This window comes from Ictalurus furcatus, chromosome 15 (assembly GCF_023375685.1).
Source record: "Ictalurus furcatus strain D&B chromosome 15, Billie_1.0, whole genome shotgun sequence".
NCBI classification, from domain to species: domain Eukaryota; kingdom Metazoa; phylum Chordata; class Actinopteri; order Siluriformes; family Ictaluridae; genus Ictalurus; species Ictalurus furcatus.
Window position 1 is genome coordinate 3517687 of NC_071269.1, and position 18952 is coordinate 3536638.

The 18952-nt window shown below is 41.5% G+C and overlaps 1 protein-coding gene across 1 annotated transcript; it reads right to left on the reverse strand.

Moving 5' to 3' along the window:
- Positions 1-2078: 2078 nt before the first annotated feature.
- On the reverse strand, positions 2079-18273 carry LOC128619052 (lysine-specific demethylase 9). The gene is made up of 7 exons (XM_053642902.1): positions 17543-18273; positions 14693-15294; positions 10853-10990; positions 10206-10348; positions 8855-9022; positions 7711-7819; positions 2079-5893 (listed from the first exon to the last, which is right to left on the reverse strand). The coding sequence occupies exons 1-7, from the start codon at positions 18078-18080 to the stop codon at positions 5498-5500; spliced, it is 2094 nt and encodes a 697-aa protein (XP_053498877.1). The 5' UTR covers positions 18081-18273; the 3' UTR covers positions 2079-5497.
- Positions 18274-18952: the final 679 nt, after the last annotated feature.

Below are 18952 nucleotides of genomic sequence, written 5' to 3' on the forward strand. Positions count from 1 at the left end.
ACAAAGATCACTCCAAGAGCAAGACGTGTAATAGTCTGTGAGGTCACAAAGGAACTTCTAAGCGAATAAAGGCGTCTCTCACATTGGCTAATGTTCATGAGTCCACCATCAGGAGAACTCTGAACAACTATGGTGTGGGTTCAAGGAGAAAGCCACTGCTCAATAAGAACATTGCCGCAGTTTGCTAAAGATCAGGTGGACAAGCCAGAAGGCTAATGGAAAAATGTTTTGTGGATAGATGAGACCAAATAGGACTTTTTGGTTAAAATGAGAAGGGTCTTATTTGGATAAAAGAAAACACTGCATTCCAGCATAAGAACCTTATCCCATCTGTGAAAAATGCTGGTGGTAGTATTATGGTTTGGGCCTGTTTTGCTGCATCTGGGCCAGGACGACTTACCATCATTGATGGAACAATAAATTCTGATTGATACTGTGAATTGTAGTAGGAAAATATCAGGATATCTGCCTGTGAACTAAGCACACAAGTCATTCTACCAAAGAATGGTTAAAGAATAAAGTTAATGTTTTGGAATGGTCTGGACCTTAATCCAATAGAAATGTTGTGGAAGAACCTGAAGCAAGCAGTTCATGTGAGGAAACCCACCAACATCCCAGAGTTGAAGCTGTTCTGTACTGAGGAACGGGCTGAAATTCCTCCAAGCCCATGTGCAGGACTGATCAACAGTTACCGCAAACATTTACTGCAGTTATTGCTGCACAAAGGGGGTCACACCAGATACTAAAAACAAAGGTTCACATACTTTTGCCTCTCACAGATATGTAATATTGGGTCATTTTCCTCAATAAATAAACGTCCATGTATAATATTTTTATCTCATTTGTTTAATTGGGTTCTCTTAATCTACTTTTAGGACTTGTGGGAAAATCTGATGATGTTTTAGGTCATATTTAAGCAGAAATATTGAAAACTCTAAAGGGTTCACAAACTTTCAAGCACTACTGTATATGAATTTATGTAGATAATCAGTAATGGTATGGTTGCACATTATCATGGTATGCTGTTATAGAGGCATATCCTCACATCCTCAGGGGAAAGTATTTCATCGTTCTTGAGAATGTTGATAAAGTATTGTATGAAGTCATCATGGGTCTTCAATTACAGTACAACTTTTTTTTTTAATGATCAAGACTAGGGATGCATTAAGACCATTTTTTGGTACTCTTCAATACTGAATTAAAACAAGCAACTATACTTAGCCTTAAGCATTTTCTTTCACTCTGTTTATGTTGGTTGCTGTTGTGTGCTGCTAGTAAACAACCCCTCTCAATTTATCTTTAAAATGGCGTAGCTATTAAACAATATTTTTAATAGAGACCATAAAGATGGTGATCCAAATGTTATGGTTATGATATTGCAAGGGCATGAACTTTGACACTGAAATATAAATGTAAAAAATGGGGATTCTTTGATCACTTTTACACTGGGGATTCTTTGATCCCGAGGCATGATCCAATGTACCAAAAAAAAAAAATTGTACCTGGATTACAACAAAACTTTGTTGCTTTGCTTTGTTGTATGATCAAAGGTTGGTGTGTTTTCAGCCTCCACTGAACATTGTGTGCATAATGTAAAATAAAATTTTAAAAAATCAAACCAAAAAAAAAAACAAAAAAAAAAAAACCCAAGAAACTTTGCTGCACTCATAAAATGATTTATTTAAAAAAATACAAGAAAAAGGTCTATGCATTCCATTGTATGTCTTTATACACATGATTAAGAATGTACACAGAACAGTTCTATTAAAACATCGCTGATTATTTACATTGTGTCTTTTAAGGAATACGGAAAAACAAACATTAACAACAGCAATTAGTGACGCTAAATGTAATTCACACAAAGCATGCCATTGATTCCATAGCGGATTTTCCTATAGTGCAAAGAATTATTTAAAAGAAAGGGGGGGGCGGGGTTAATCATTTTGATCAACAATGACAAAAAAATATATGTATACATTAAAAAAAAAATAAAATAGCTGCCAGTAGTCAGAAGTAACACATTGTGTGTACATGGGATGTAATTAATTTGCAGGGGAAGGGTTTATTGAGGGAAAAAAAAAAAAAAAAAAAAAAAAAAAAAAAAAAAAAAAAAAAAAAAAAAAAGGCAAGCTGCTAAAATTGCCAGGTTGGAATTTCATTCTTTCCAGAAAATGCACCATAAGAAGTGATTATTAAACTCGCATCGTTGCTGGAATTCATGCGAGACACAAAAAATAGTCCTGAAAGAAACGTTTTACAACAGCCAACAGTTACATTTCTCACCTGTTTTTAGATGAAATAAGTTACTCTTGGTACAGATTGACTAAAGGTCTAGCTAAATCACGAGTAGAGAAATTATTGCTAGACTTGACTCTGTGCAGCGCCGCCGTGTCCGACACCTCCGAGTAAGAACACACGCTGAGTGTTAGACGTGTAAAAAGGCACTCATTTGGATCTACGAGGCGATTACTGCATCAGAGAAAGACGTGTTTAACCGATCATCAGTTCGACAATATCACAATGCTCACAAAGCACATTATTGTGGAGACTTTAAAACGCTCACGACCCCTGCGTCCCATTCAGTAGAACATTCGGGACTGAGAAATATTCTTCTTAGCATATTGCATACGGAACCTGCTTGGTTTTTTTTTTTTTATAAGAACATGATTATTTTTTTTTTTTAATTTTTAAATGCCAACCATGAGCCAGGTGTAGGTACACTTTTTTTTGTAGCTGTTGTGTTTTTTTGAAAACCTACATTTTGATTTCCTAGACTATGAGACAAGGTTAAAAAGTTATAGCAATGTCAAAAAATTGAGTAAGTGACCGATGCAGCAAGCTTTAACAATTTGTCTTGCTGGTGTAAAAATAAATTACATTCCAAGCTGGATGTTAACAGATGACACACAGTTAGGTTTAATTTTAAAAAAATAAAAAAAAAAAAAAAAAGGGTTACTGTACAGTCATAAAAGTCATTTCAGTGTTAAATGATGACCTTAGCGACATGTGCAACACAGAAATGGTAAAAACAGCACCGACTACTTGCTCTCTACATTTCCTAAAAATGTTCAGTTCTACCTTTCAAATTCACAGAAGAAACAAAAACATCCTGTATCTCCTATTAACATACATAAATAAGATAAACACTTTAGGAAATGAGGGCTTTTAGAACAGAAGCAGTCATGAGTAAAAACAGTACATCGTAAAACGTTGCGTCATTAAAAGACTCGTCATCATTTCCTTCATGAATGACGTTTTAGAAACTCGGGCTAGTTTCCAAAGAGGTAAACGAGTGCCGTGTCAAATAAACGTTTTGGGGGAAAGAAATTGCAACCATCAGTTCTGACAAACAGGAAACTGGCCAGTGACCAAAAAGGCAAATCTACCAGCCAGTGAGGAAGCTCAGGTTTAAAAAAGGTTCACATTTGTATAATTTGAGTGTTGATTGAGATATATATATATATAATGAGACACTCTGACAATAATGAGGATCCAATATGCAGGGGTGGAAAAATCAGATCCATATTAGCTAGAATAGTGTGCTGCCCAGTCCTAGGTTTTGGTTACCTGGAAACTAACTAGACTTTATAAAAAACAAAAAGGTAGCTAAGTTTATTGATACATAGAAGGGATGGAACGATTGGATGATCTGGAACGATCATAAACTGAATACAAATCGATTCGAAAAAGGACCGACAAATAATAATATAATGTAAATAATATAATATATAATTCGCTAGCATGGTGATACTTAATATAGCCTCTCTCTACAACACCATCACTCGAGTCACATGAATTAACGGTTGGCCTAGCACAGGTTCTGAACAAAGTTGTTCACGTATCTACTAGAAAATACTAAATCAAACCGCATCAGATTATCCGTTTTAGTATATTTAACGATGAAAATGAAATACTTCGGCGGAGTGAAAAAATAAATAAAAAAATTAAGTGCTTACAGGGGTTGTTTCTTGAGCAAAAAGTTTTTCCTTTAAAAAGGAAAAAAATTGCACCGCATCGTTTGCCTGATCCGTATCTGTAAATCTGAGGTTCACACCACTAACACAAATGAATTGAAACGAGAGAAAAGTCAGTATTTGAGGAGCGTTAAGATTTGTTCTGTGCTTACTGCTCTGTCCTTTGTCCCGTCAGTATATATTTATTTGAGTCTAGCTAGTGTCTGTATTTTCTGTCAATATGATTAGGTAGCGATGTTCCTGATTCCCAAAAGATTGTGTCATCCATAAAAAATAAATAAACAAAAACAATTTTTCTATCGTTAGCCAGATTGTGTCTTGTGTGGTGTGTGTGTGTAGTGCGTACGGTGTGCTGGAGCACCACTGTGAAGCTTAAACAAATCCTGCACACCAAAGTAAACCTTTTTTTTTGGAAAACCGAAAAGGAGTAGTAGGTTTTGTTTCTGTTCTGGTTGCTGAATTTTGCCCAACTCATCATGGCCAACATGGAATGAATAAATCTGCTTGTCCTAGGTGTCCGGGCTGCTGATTTGTCCACCCCTGATTAACCTTTTAATGGTTTAGCACATGAGTCATTTAATTAATACACGCCAACTTAAGAAATGTTTCTTTTCTTCTTTTTTATAAAAACATATTTGAGCTTGTGATCTGCATCTGAAAGTAAATTCAGAGGAAGCTTTAGTGAAAGACTTGTGCAGTACACATGTATTCCTGTTATAAACATGATCCAGTTGTGGCACTGTAACAAATTTACCCATAATGTCCAATAAAAATAAAAAAAAAAACTCCAATGAAGAGAGACCCTGAGAAATTCGTATCAAAGAAACGTCCAGAGAGAGAAGCCATTGCTAGGAAATTAGACAGTTAAACATCTCAAGATCCAGCTTTGCACAGCCTTTGGGAACTCTTTGGGAACAGTTGTTATTTTATTACTCGTTTGGACACAAATTTTCTTTCCATGCTGGACATCATAAAACAAATTCAGAATCAATCCTTCTCTGTAAATCACGGATATCGATTCTCCAACTGGGATAAAATACATTGAAATTTTTAAACAAATAAGCACAGAAATGAACAGGACATTGTTCTTCTTTAGGAGACATGATTGTTGATAGGCACTTCTTCCTTTTTGCAAAAACCAATTAACTGATCCACATGATGCACAGTTTGGTAGACGATAATGAAGATTTCCTCTTGAAAGAAGCTCCATTTCAGATATAAACGAATATAAAACAATACTGAACAAATCAGCAAAACAAGATTATTAAAATTAAATATTTTGGCTGAGTGAAAAAAAAATTAAGAAGTACTTACAGGGGTTGTTTCTTAAACAAAATGTTTTTCTTTTAAAAAGAAAAATAAAATAAAATATTATATATATATATATTCATATTCGTCAGACTTTTAGAGTCTTGCTTTTGTTGGACAGTCCAAATCCGTTCCTGGAATGTCAGTCAAGTTTGTTAAATGGATTAACAGGTGAAACTGATCACCTGTTAATCATCATCAGTCACCTGTAGAAATCAGTGAAGGTTGCTGCTGCTGAGGGAGTCACCTGGAGCTGGGTGGAGGGAAGCCTGAGGAACTGTCGGAGCTTCAGAAGTGGTGTCGAGTGAAGGTGCGCTCTCTGGGCGCAAAGTGTCCGCTTGAGGTGGGTGCACCGTGTCCGACTGCTGGTCAGCAGGCTTGTCAGGCATGGGCGAGCTGGGTTTGCGTGCTTCCTCTGGCTCTTTTTCTTGATGGTACTGCTGGAGGCGGATGTGCCACGCCAGGCTGCACACGGCCGACACCGTCTTAAACTGGTGGATGACGTTGCGCGGGATGAAATAGATGTCATCGTCGCACAGCTGCAAGCGCGCGTACCGGATGCCCTCGCGCCGCAGCTGGTTCAACTTCGCATCGTCCACCCACTGCACACACTGCAGGGCACAGGGGCATTATGGGAGTTCCAATATTGCGATACGAATCATGAGTTGAGCTACTACTGCAATCTGTGCTGCTGGGACCTTCTGAATGCTTCTAATGACAATCAGTGGCCATTACACATATAAAAGAGACCACGGTCTCATTTTCCAACAAATTCAAGAGACCAATCCTCTTATTTATCTGCACTAGAACTAGAGTGTATTCTGCTACTCTGTCGTGCCTCATGTCCAATGCATCTACAAACAGGGTGAAATGCGTTTAAATCAGATTCTAATAGCTGGGAAAAATCAGCCTGGGAAAATCATTCACATTTTCTGTTATACTGTATATAATAGAAGGTAAAGCACTGCATTTAAACTTGAGCCTCCTCATCGCCCATCTCTCTTCACATCACTGGCAGGAAAATAATCACTGATTCATTCACGTCTGTCCTGTAGGCTAAATTCCTTGTTATTAATATCGGTTTATTTGGTCATTTAACATTTTAAAATGTTGTACAGTCTTTGGTGCACAGTGTATAATCCAGGGGTGCTCACACTTCTATGACAAGGGATCTACTATTTCATTTCATTGTTATTAATATTATTATGGTAAGATCCACCATGTAAAACATGCGCATACACTCTAAATTTGGAGTTTGAGAAATTATTTGGAGAGATTTGTTTTATATGTTTCATGATATATAACAAAACGTATGTCTTGTTTGTTTTTGACAGATTAGACACACATTTTGAATTAGTCACTGCAAAGGAACAAATCTTGCTCCCATTCTGAGGGAAACTGTGGTGATTCCGCTTTGTCCGCGCTTTAGGATTTGCAACCGTAATATGTTTTAGCTGCTGTACTGGGTATTGGTTGTTACGGTAACCGTATATGATCTGAAGCGTATGATGGCAGAGAATTGTAGATATCGTTTATAAATCATTAGGCCTATGGACAGTTCACACTTCTTGGCGCGTGCGCATGTTTTGCAAGCTCCGATAAGCGGCGTCGGTCTCTCTCGCACGCGCTCTCGTTATGGGAGTCACTGAAAGCACAGTTCAACCTGCCTCCTCTCCATCCACAGCTGACGCTCGACCACGCCCCCCGTCGCCACATCGTGTAATTTCTCACACTTTTTTTTTTTTTTTTTTTACCTATTAAGATGATGGACCAGTAGTTGTCTTGCGATGTAACGAGCACCCCTGGTGTAAGTGTTTCTGTTTTGATGTGGTGGTAGTGCCGTAGCATATCTGGTGTTTTGACAGCCAGCATTTGATTAGGTACATGTTCATTCCGCTGCAGCACGTGACTATCCAACAACTTCATCAAATCGTGAGGAAAGCACACTTGGTTAGCAAGACATCTTTAGGCACACTGACTACATTCACCGCTCCGTTTGTTAAACTGGCTCTTAACCCAACGTGATCTATGCACAGACGGACGCCAAGGCGTCATAGAAAGTAACCTAAATAAAAACATTCCCGTGTCATTTTGGTTAAATATACTGCATTTAAGTACTAATATTGGCGGAAAAACTATTTTTTTTGTGTGTGTCATCTTGGCTGGTTTCCAGAATTCAGCCACATCCGATGGATTTTCCCCAGACTGCTACGCACATAAAGTCTAGAAATTGTGACACATTGACCCAGGTCTGAACCTTCCCGAGGCCCTCAAGCCAGCTGCAAAGTCACAAACAAGTCTCCTTACCCACTCAACATCAGGTCAGCTCTCACTGCCCTCAGACTACTGACGACCATGTTTCGAGCCATATACACTACAAACTACTGGACTGCGAGTTCATATTAGTGAACAGAAGCACTGCTCTTACCTGGGATACAGGCGGTTCGTACAGGTCGAGCTGAAGCCTCTGCACGACGTCGTTAAAGTCCTCTGCATGAAAACACACAACATCTTTGGTTATCCTCGGCCGGTCACTCCTGTGAGACAGAACAGAGACATGAAGAGGAAAAGGGTTGGTTTAATTCACGAGAGTTAAACAAACCTGCCATGGGTGTTTTGAAGCCCCTAAACCTACACACACACTCTTACTGGACCCTGAAAAACTCTTATTTCAATTTGACACTTTCCAACAACGTTCAGCAAATCCAACGCACCGGGTCACCGTGTAAAAATAGATCAGATCAACAATGACGGACTCAGAGCTTGCATTTCAGGTTTTACTGAATTGTCCCAGGTTAAATACAGCATTTGACTGTGTATAAGAAGCTTTGTGATCGCTAGTGAAAAGGACTATAGTGCAAGCATGAGCTAAGAAACTTAATAAGAAAAGGCCTGTGTATACCGGTTTTAGTGTATTCAAATCTTCTGCATGTCTGTTGTAGTATGCAGCCTGATGTTTTCTATTTTCAACCAGTCCCTTTTGTGTGTATACTACCTTTGGCTGTAACAAGGTGTTATGCATTGGCAATACGGTTCTGGATCTCCCGCTAAACAGCCTCTGTGCTGGGCTTGCTTTCGTCCCTTGTGATGGCGTATTCCTGTGATCCAGAACAGCTAGATAAGGGTCCTTAAACAGTCGCTTTGCGGTCTTCACTGCCGATTCAGCCATACCGTTGCTCTGTGGGTGTTTAGTGTTTAAATTCCCGCTGTTTTACTGAACCTCCTGAACTCCTCGTATTGTGGGCCGTTATCTGAGATAACGACAACGTCAGGAATACCGCGTCTTGCGAAGTGGGTGTTCAACTTATAGTATTGTGGTATAAATTTAAGATTCTGATTTTTTTTTTTTATTGTTAAATTGATTATTTTTTAGGTTAATTTACTGCAACATCAAAACAACCAAAAATATATTTGTCCACTACGCTAGGGAACAAACAACAGATTAAAAAATAAAAAATTTAAAATGTCTATGCATTTTTTTTCTCAAAAATTATCCTCAAAAAGAATACTGTAAACACAAAATGTGTACAATGTAAATGTAATCAGTAAGCAAACAACGTAACCAAACTCACCACTCTCCAAACTGCACGGCTTTGAGGACGCCCACAGCGGCCGTGCTCTGCCAGTCGAAACTCTGGCCGACGTGATCGGCGTGCGCTCTCGTCCGGTCCTCAAACAGAATCTCACGTGGCTCGCTCGTCCTCGGCAGGTAGTGCAGGTTCTTGATCTCGTTCATGGACCTGTACGTAGAACGTAAGCTGCTTATAAACTGGATTTCTGTTTACATCACTTCACTAAAGTACAGTTCTAGACACGTACCGCGTGGAGGCAGACGACCACTACACATTCCTAACTTTATTAATCTCACATCATTTGGACAGAACCCTAACCTTAACCAGTGAGCTCCGAGCGCACTGCTGTAACACACAAAACTGAACAGATCAAAGGCTTGAAAACGAGAGCCGCTGAATTAGGTGCGTGAGAGCAGTGCAAACAGGAAACCTTTCGAGTAATCCGATCTTGGTGCTCAGTCTTGTCTGAACTTGTATCTTCATGGGCCAAGTCATAATAACCATTTCCTAGAGCGGTGTTTCAGGACCTTCAGGGATCTGCGAAGCCTAGCCAGGGGGGCCAGGATTTTTTTATGTAGTTACCTTTATGAAAATCACAAACCAGCAAACTATATGGTTAAAAGTTTGCAAACACCTGACCATTAGACCTGTATGTGGGTTGGCACAATGTTTGAAGCACACAATTGTACACATTGCCTTTGTAGCACTATGACTGACCTCGACTGCACTGAACACCGACGGTACGAACTGGAACGCCGACTGTACGCCAGGCCTCCTCATCTGACATCAGTGTCTGACCTCACTAATGCTCTTGTGGTTTAATGAGCACAACCCCCCCCCCCCCAGTCACGCTCCAAAATCTAGTGGAAAACCTTCTCAGAACAGTGGAGTCTGTTCCAGCAGCAAAGAGGGGACTCGCTCCTTATTAAAGCCCATAGCTTTGGAAGGAGATGTTCCCTAAGCACTGTCGGTTGTGATGGTCAGGCGCCCACATACTTGTGGCCGTACAGTGTATTTATTATTGAGGTCTCATAGTCATTAGCCTGCTTGACAGGTCACTTGAATTGAATGGGCTTAATCCAAACCTCAACAAAGCAATAAAACAACTTGGACCTAATACATCCTGTAAGTGGAAATTTCAGGAATAAAAACCTCAATGGATCCAATTAAAAGGATATTAAATATTATTGCACACATTTAAAGAATGATATAAATCTGTCCTGAGTGAGTCTGTGGAATCTATATTACAGTCAGCGACCACAAAACGTTTGAGAACCCCTGTACTAGAGTATGTTTAAAAAAAAAAAAAAAAAAAAAAAAAAAAAAAACTACAACGTTGCATAAGGCCTACCTGCGCCTCTTAAATGGAGATTTGGGCATATCAGCCGTGGGAACCATCTGCTCTCCCGGTCTAACCCACATGATGGGCCCGTCGTCACTCTGCGAGCGACAGTCCAGCTTCAGACTGGACAGGGCGCCCCATGGTAAGGTCATCTGTACACGCACACAAACACACGGATACACAATTCAACCACTTATTCTTTCAGAACACTGCAGTACTACTGAGGGAGTCGTGTTGCATTTAACTCGACGTTAAAAAGAGACCGATTTTTAATCAAATAAAATCTTAGTTTTATCTAAATCTACGCTCTGCGCAGAGTATGAAGCAGTTCACAGTGCATCATGATAATCAGTGCTAATTATTAAATCACCAAAACGGAATTCATACACATTTGTTGTGTTGACTAGATTTTAGTGTGTATTGTATTACGGCGAAATAAGAACAAGTCTTCAAAAAAAAAAAAAAACAACAAGATACTAACACAAGTCGAAATAACGAGATCTTAATTATCTCTGAATCGTGACGAAGCGCTTTGACGCTTGCGTGCGCGACTCGTGGTTCACGGCTTCCGGGAGAGCCAACCGTCAACGGTGATGTTTGTTGAGTAGATCCGTCGAGACTTTGTTCTGTATTTTAACAACAGGAAGTTTGCTGACCTTGAGGAATGGCGATTCCTCCAGCATGTCCAGGAATTCCGGGAAATAATCCCCTACTTCCTCGTCCACGGCCCCGACCAGGCTGATCTGTCTCATGGGGCCAGCTCGATATGTCCCAGAGCAGTATGTTCGACTCACCTGCAAAACATGCGCACACACACACACACACACACACACACACACACACACACTTAAAATTCAGCAAATTCATCAAAATAATGCAAATGAAGTTCGGGTCATACGAGTTAAAAGAAGAGAAGACGGTGGAATTTTTTTTCACATTCTTACTCTTACTTCAAACTTTACTATACTTTGTAAAACCATCTGAAACCTAGATGAGCATACACATTTTATTTGGAACTTATCAGGACTAAATCTGAGGCAGAGGTTGGAATTCGGTGTGTGCTTTTGTTTAAAGTCTACAAGCCCTCTCATGGATTTTCCGAAGCGATTCAAGTAGCTAAAACTAGACAGACCGATAGTAAATCCTCAGCTGTTCAGTATCAAATCTCAACTGACTCACGACTCGGGGTTCAGAACAGTGGTGTGTTAATATTTAAGTGTCCAGCCCAGAACGTCATGGAAAAAACGTTCAGTTTCCAGACAGCGCGGGACAATTTGGCACTATCCACTTCCGTATATGGTTAATGCACTTTGGACTGCACTGGATGCCAGACTTAAGTAAATACATCACACTAGCTACGTTTATTAGTGTGGAGGAGAGGAATATTGCCCTCGAGTGTGAAACCTCTGCAAAACATGCCCGTTCAACAGCGTTTTTAAAACACTGTCTAAACACACCTACTGTGTTTGTCCACCTTAATGGTGTACCCTTACAGTGCTTTTCACACCAGTGAGGCACAGTCCAGCACAGCGAAAACAAAAACGTCATTCCCATTACCTTTAAACACCTGTTACAGGTATTTTAATACTGTTTAATATCATTTTAATTCTGTTGTACTGAACTCTGTACCTCTTTCATCCTACGAGCGTCATACTCTCAGGGTTCCCACTCCAAGTCAAATGTAAACTTCCATGACTTTTCCCTGACCAAAATCTTGAATTGCTACCATTGGTGTGCAAGTGTGTGTGTGAATGGGTGAATGAGAACCAGTGTAAAGCGCTTTGTAGAAGGTTAAAAAAGCACCATTTACCATGCCATGGACCTCACTTACACAGTGCACAGGGGCACTGTAATGCTGGAACAGGTTTAAGTTTCTTAAACCCAGTTCACACCGTACTGACAGACACCAACATCGGAACACGTTTGTCGGATCAGTACGTTGACCACGTCGGCGTCTGTCGGCGTTTTTCAGCATTTGTTTTCGCCGACTGAACATGTTCAATCTGCGTCTGTCGGGTCGTTTAAAGTCTGAGCAGCGTGGTATGATTTTCCAACAGACTCTGATGTAACCTGACCTGGGCATGAACCGTTGGCATGACGACGAGGCAAGCATCCTTGCAATTTCCATAGAAACGGAAGTCCACGCGCTATGCGCACATACTTCTAAATAAACTATTTCCACGCATTTTTTTCTTGCATGTGAGGGCTAGTTGCTTAAAAAATGTGAAAACTGGGCAAAAAAAAGTTGGAGTTATCATAAAACTTGCCTGGGGTGTTATCACTGCTTGCAGGACTAAAAGACTGATAAAATATAAAACTTTTTGGCTAACACGAGACTCGGGTAGTTTTGGGTCGCTAGCCAAGGGGAGACACAACTAAGCCATCATTGTATGGGTTTAGCTGCTACAGTGCCATGCAGAGTAAAGCCAAGTTTTCCACTGCACGGCTCGGCTCGCTTTATTTTTCCGAGCTTGCTTTTCCACTGCAGTTTAGCGCGCCTCAACACAGGTGCCATCTTCCGCTCGCCTTCACGCAGGAATAATGTTGTATTACCGAAGCCCTGTACAAATACACGGTCAGGCCGTATTCCAAACGCCTTTCCTGATCACTGAACACGGAGCCTACTAAGGATGTAAAATAACGGCGCTGTAGAACCTACGTAGCGCTCGATACGACTAAGATTCAGCCGCGACAGGAACGACTTCCATAAACGCCTGTTTGGAAATCGGTAACGAGCGAGATGTAAAAATCTAAGACAGAAAGCTTTGTTGTAATTTTATCTGTAATGTGATAAACAACATAATTTGCAATGAATAGAAAATCACCGTACGCAAAATATATATTAAATGACACATTTATTCAGGCACAATACAGAAGCACTGGTTAAGGAGAATCCCCCACTCCCTCAGTGCGTGGCTCACGTTTAGTACCGGATTGGCTTGCGCCGAACCTCGACCGAGCTGGTACTAAAAGAAGTATCAGGTACCACGTACTATTCACAGTGGAAAGCCCCAAACAGCGAGCAGAGTCGAGCCTTACCATGCAAAAGAAAAGTGGCATAAGTCAGCTGTCCTTATGTTCTGCTCATATCACGCAACATGTAACTCTTATAGACATTTACACGCCTTGTTTTCCTGTTCAGCATGAGAGGATGTTAGTGTTTCAGTTTCAACCCTGTATGTCCACTTTTCCCCCCTCACGCTGACTGTGTGAGCTAGTGTTGGGCAGAATCGAGACCTGTCCGCCAATAAGACACGAGCAAGATGTGCAGTTGCACTCCAAGTGGAGAATTATTCAGGACTGAAGAAAAAGTCTCCAGGGCTACAGCTCTGAATGCCCAGGCCAGGTTATACCCTCTGTCTGCAGTTCTCTGTATAAATAAGTAAACAAGTGCCCCGTCGCTCACATCGCAACAACCCCGGCTTCACCCACGACCGCGTTCGTTTCGTTCGTCGTCTTTTCAGGCGGAGAACGACACGTAAATACGCTAGTAACTGTACAATTGTGATGGTGGTAAAAGAATCATCCATTTTTAAATCAATCAGTCTGACTGCCCGTAAAAAAAGTTTGTTGGTGTTGGTTTGTTGACGGTCGTGTTTTCCAACATTCAAAATCCAACAGGAAGCTTTTAAAAGTTGGTGATTGTCTGCGTCTGTCGGTGGAGTGTGAACTGGGCTTTAGCTCCAGCGAAAGGAAGTCTTAATTCTACAGAATACAAAGACAACTATACAGTTTGGTGGCAACAGGACCACATACGGTTGTGATGGTCATGTGTCCAAATAATTTTGGTCATGGTGTATCTGCCCACCCTCTCCCTCCAGCATGGGAATAAAAACCAGCTGCTCCCAAGACTTTTACAGTCCAGATCTACAAGTCAAACTTCCACAACATGAACGTGCAGCTCTCTGCGTTAGTATACTGACAGACCTGGCCTTTCTTTTTCAGATTTTCTCTGACTCCATGTAGAGACTGTGCATAACGAGTAACGATGATTAACCGGGAATACCCTTTCACACCCCTAAGTGATGTCGTATTGAAAACAGAGGAGGCTGTCCAAGGCTGGGAATCCAAGACAGCAAAGCTAGCCATGGTCTCTGGGTGGGAGGGATGGCATACTCGCGCTCCACATTCAATCACGGTGATGTTAGCCAATCGTGGGTGTCTGTGAGCTCGTGTAGACGGAAGAGTGCTGACAACGCTTTTGTCAGAGTGTGTTCGGTTGCTCTCTGACGTAGCGTGAGCAGCAGTTTCAAAAGATGCTCCGGTTTCAGGAGTCTCTGAGGAAGCATGTGCTAGTTTTCACTCTCCTTTATCTGGTGGCTTCAAAATGCTTTAGCTCCCTTTATTATCCGATTTCTCCTTTCTTTTATGAACTGTTCCTATCATCAAACTGAGCTGGTAGACCAAATGGTAAGTTATTTTCCAGCTTCCTTATTACTGACTATATTGGTCAAAAAACTGGTCAAAAAACAACAACAAAATGGCTTTCTCCTTACCTGGGAGTGAAACTTGGAGATAGTGGTGGTCTCGATGTCCTTCTTTCCGAGAATCTCCATCTTGACCGGTGTGTTGGGGAAATTGAAGGCAAAGTAATCCAAGAAGTCAGGGAGGTAGGCAGCAGCACCATGGACCACAGAAAGTGCATACCGTGCCGCTCCTTTGGAAATTTCACTAAAAGCCATCTCGAGGAACTCGCACGCAAACCTCTCCTTCTCGCCAGGCTGCAAGAGCGAGAGTTCATCGGCATACGCGTGCAGAATGGATGCCCCGCCATTGGGCTGCACCTCCTCGTGAATGAGCCTGCTAAAACATGAGCTTGTCTTCAGGTATGAGCTGCGAATGGAGTGGTCATGATGCGAGAGGAAAGGTGAACCCGAACCCTCGTTCGAGCCAACGTGATCGAGTGCTTCATCTTTGATGTTGGAGAGGACAGTCTCGCCATCGGCAGAAGAAGAGCAGTCATCGGTCTGAATCCCCTTGTCAGACGTCTGCAATCGCTTGCTGCGCTGCTCGTCTTCCCGGTGCCTCTTCTTTTTCTTCTTCTTTTTCAGCAGGTACTCCTCCAAGGTCTGAGGCTTTCCATTCTCATTATTAGGCTCTGGGAAAAGTCAAATGTTGGTTGGTGTGACATTAAAGCAGTCAGCAAAGATCAAAATATCTTGGTGCATGTCTCCAGTTACACAAGTGGTACGTAATGACCTTTGTCATGTGCTTTACCCTAATCTAGTTAGATTTCTTTGCTTGGTAAAGCTATCATTCTGAGTTTGTCAAGCGGTACTGAGTCTGTTAAAGGGATGTTCAGTATGAACATAATAGTCTTTATGATTATAGCAGTAGTTCTTAGGTACAAGTCTACAGTATGTTTGTAGCAGTCGCAAGTGTTGCATCAGCCCTCTTATTACCATCGTGTTTAGTTAGTTTAGCCCTCTGCTCTCATCAGAACTAGGAACGTACCAATCTAGCACAGAGTATTGGTACAGCGCCAACTAACCGAAACTTCGGCTTGGATTTGACATATTTTCCAATCTGAACCACTGTATGTTATCGTGAACGTGTGTTACGTTGACTGGCATGTCACAGAGCTTGATGACATTTCACACAAATCAGTATTAGTATCAAGAGTGTCATCGAGCATCGAAAACCCAAGACACACACTTGTTTCTGTGCAGTTAGGCGAGATTTGATACGTCGCTCCTTGAACAGCCTTAATGCTTAGACTACATTCTGCTCAGCGAACGAAGAAATAAAGATCATTTTGATCAAGACTCTTGGTGAGGTATCCAGAAGAGCTGTAACTGCGTATCTGGTTCTGTCCGTTTTAGGAAAGTTACTAGGTCTTCTGATCTATTGAGTCTTCACGAGGCTGAAAAATTATTTATTTATTTATTTATTTATTTATTATTAGTACACTTGCACATTATTACAAACATCTAACCATGTGGCAGTGCATGAAAATCACGCAGGTACAGGTAAAGCGCTTCAGTTAACGTTCACATCAAAATATCAGCATGGGGGTGGAATGTGAGCTCAGGGACTTTGACCGTGGCGTGGTCGTTGGTTTCAGATGGGCTGGTTAGAGTATTTCCGAAACTCGCGGTTTCGGAAATACTCAAATCAGAATGAGCGGTACTTATGAGGCTTGTTGACGACAGAAGATAACTGTCAGATTGGTTCGAGCTGACAGGAAGACTAGAGAATAACTCAAATAACCACTCTATACAACCGTGCTGAGCAGAAAAGTAACTGCTTAGATTTGGAGGGTCTGTGTAAACTGAAGCATCATGGTTCCTGTTCCCAGCTGACAGGAGAAGAACCCCATGTGGTCTCCTGTTGTAGATGTGTAAATTGGTAAAAATGTGTAAAAAGCGATCGTGGTAGCAGCTAGGTAAAGTGTACGATTTAATTTCTAGTCACTATTATACATTTTACCCGGCTGCTACCGCAATAACTGCCATGTCCATATTTGGTATCATCTAATCTCTTGAAGACTAAGTCAACGCATGTTATGTTTACATTTATACCATTTGTAATGCTATTGTTACTCTTTGGCACCTATCTCTTGCAGTACCCGTTATATCGGACACGTCCATACTAAAACTGTGTACTGTTCGGCGCTACACTGTCACTTACTGTGAATATTGTCCTGTTTTAGTAGTACAGTCCTGTGTTGTTATTTGTAGATCTTATCTAGTTGTGCATCCTCTCATGTGGTTAGAGTGTTGTTTTGTAGCACCGTGGTCCTGGAGGAACGTTGTTTTCGTTTCACTGTGAACTGTACCTGCTGTATGTGGTTGAAATGACAACAAAACCACTTGAACTGACCTGAATCTCCTGCTCTGATTTTCATTTATTTATCCATCCACTGCACTGCTGTCACATGACTGACTGGATAACTACACGAAGGTGTTCCTGAATGTCAGTCAACATCGATTTCAGCCTGCAAACACGTTTACTAATAGCAGCTACACATATGAATTAATTCATGATTCTTTTTGACAGACAACAGAGAGCGCTTGTGAACGCAGCCACATATCTGGTCATTTTAGTTTAGTTTCCCTTCCAGGCACAGAAAATTAAACGGAAATGCAAAACATGCCAGTGTTGACACTAGCCGGTGATTTTTCTACATTTCAAAGCAAAGTTTAGGAGCTTTTTTTTTTTTTTTTTTGAGCTTTCTGATTTAAGTATAAAGCTGTAGAGAAGGGAGTTGTTTATGAAAACAAATTGAGGTGAAGCTGAGAGAGTCGCGCGCACGGGGGGGCGTTCACACACACCTGGGTTTGTTACGGGTAAATAAAATACAACAAAGTTTCAGCGACAAGCTTTAAGGTTTAGAGTTGTATTACCTGTCTGCTTCTTACAGGAACCGACTTTCACGTTAACCTCTGCGTTTTCCTTCTTAGGTTTCAGCCTGACGGGGTCCTTCTCCGGGTGTTTCTGGGGCTTGGTGCTGTGGTGGCTCTCGGCCTTCGCTACTTTAAGCGGAGTGAAAGTGAAGAGCGGAGCGGGAGCAGGTTTGTGAGGCAGCGGTGTCGCCTTTCGAGGCGGCCAAACCATAGCCGCGTCCTTCTTCAGGCCGTGGTGGTTGTTGTGATGGTGGTGATTGCGGTGCTGAACAGGCGCTTGCTCATTGCTGCTGAAGTTTATCCCGTGAGAAGTCTTCTGTTGCTGCTGCTGAGGTACTCGCTGTTGTTGAGCATTTTGGTGATGGTGGTGATGTAGCTTCATTTTTTTCGCCTCCTTTTCCGGTCTCGAATTCTTCTCCGTGCACGGCGAGTGCTCTCGTTTCTTCTTCTTCTTCTTCTTCTCTTTGCTCGCCGCCTCCACACCGTCCCTAGGCTTTTCCTCCACTTTAACACGCACCAAGTCGACCTGCGCAGCCATTTTGCACGCGAATTTAAAAGCCTTTGAAAAGTCGACGGCGCATGCCCTTTCTGGGAGGTGTACCACCTGGGACGTGTAGTCCTTACCCCGCGCGTCCTATCACGAGCCTCTCGCGTGTAGTCTTCCTCTCTCGCTGGCTAAAACGCGCAGGCGCACGGCGGGCTGATTTCCGGGAGCTGTAGTTTTCCGCGCTGGCTCACTCGAGGTGACCTGCGTGCGTGCGTGCGCTGCTGCACGCGCCTTGTCCAGTAGCTGACGTCAGCGTGTAACTGGGATTTAATTTTTTTTTTTAGGTGGGCGGGGCTTCCTGCAGGCACGCGCTGACTGTTCAGTAGGCGACTGCTAATTGCGCGAGGAAAGGAAGCATTGTCTCAGTGTTACGGATGTAAAGACGCTAAATATAGCCACGATGAGTCAAGAATTATTGTCGAGCAGAAAACAACTCTCACATGCAGTAACACTTAAAAAAATCATTCGTATATGTGTATATATATATATATATATATATATATATATATATATATATATATATGTATATTCATATTTCCTTGAAGCACACCTGAAATTTTAAATGACTTTTTAAGAATTTTTTGTACCTGTCCCTTGGTGTTATGGACACCAACACGACAGTATATCAAAAAACAACAACCCCAAACTAGAAATATTACATTTAGAATAATTAAGTCTTGTTTAAAGTACATTTTTGTCACTTCTAGGAATACAGGTTTTTTTTTTTTTTTTGATGACGCGTTCTATACTAGATTTGCGCTTGTCCAATTAAATGCTGGCTAGAACATATTTGCCCCGCCCCCAGGGGTCTCTGTTTCTCTCTCTCTCCCTCCAGTAGCAGATCGTTAACAACACACATGGTT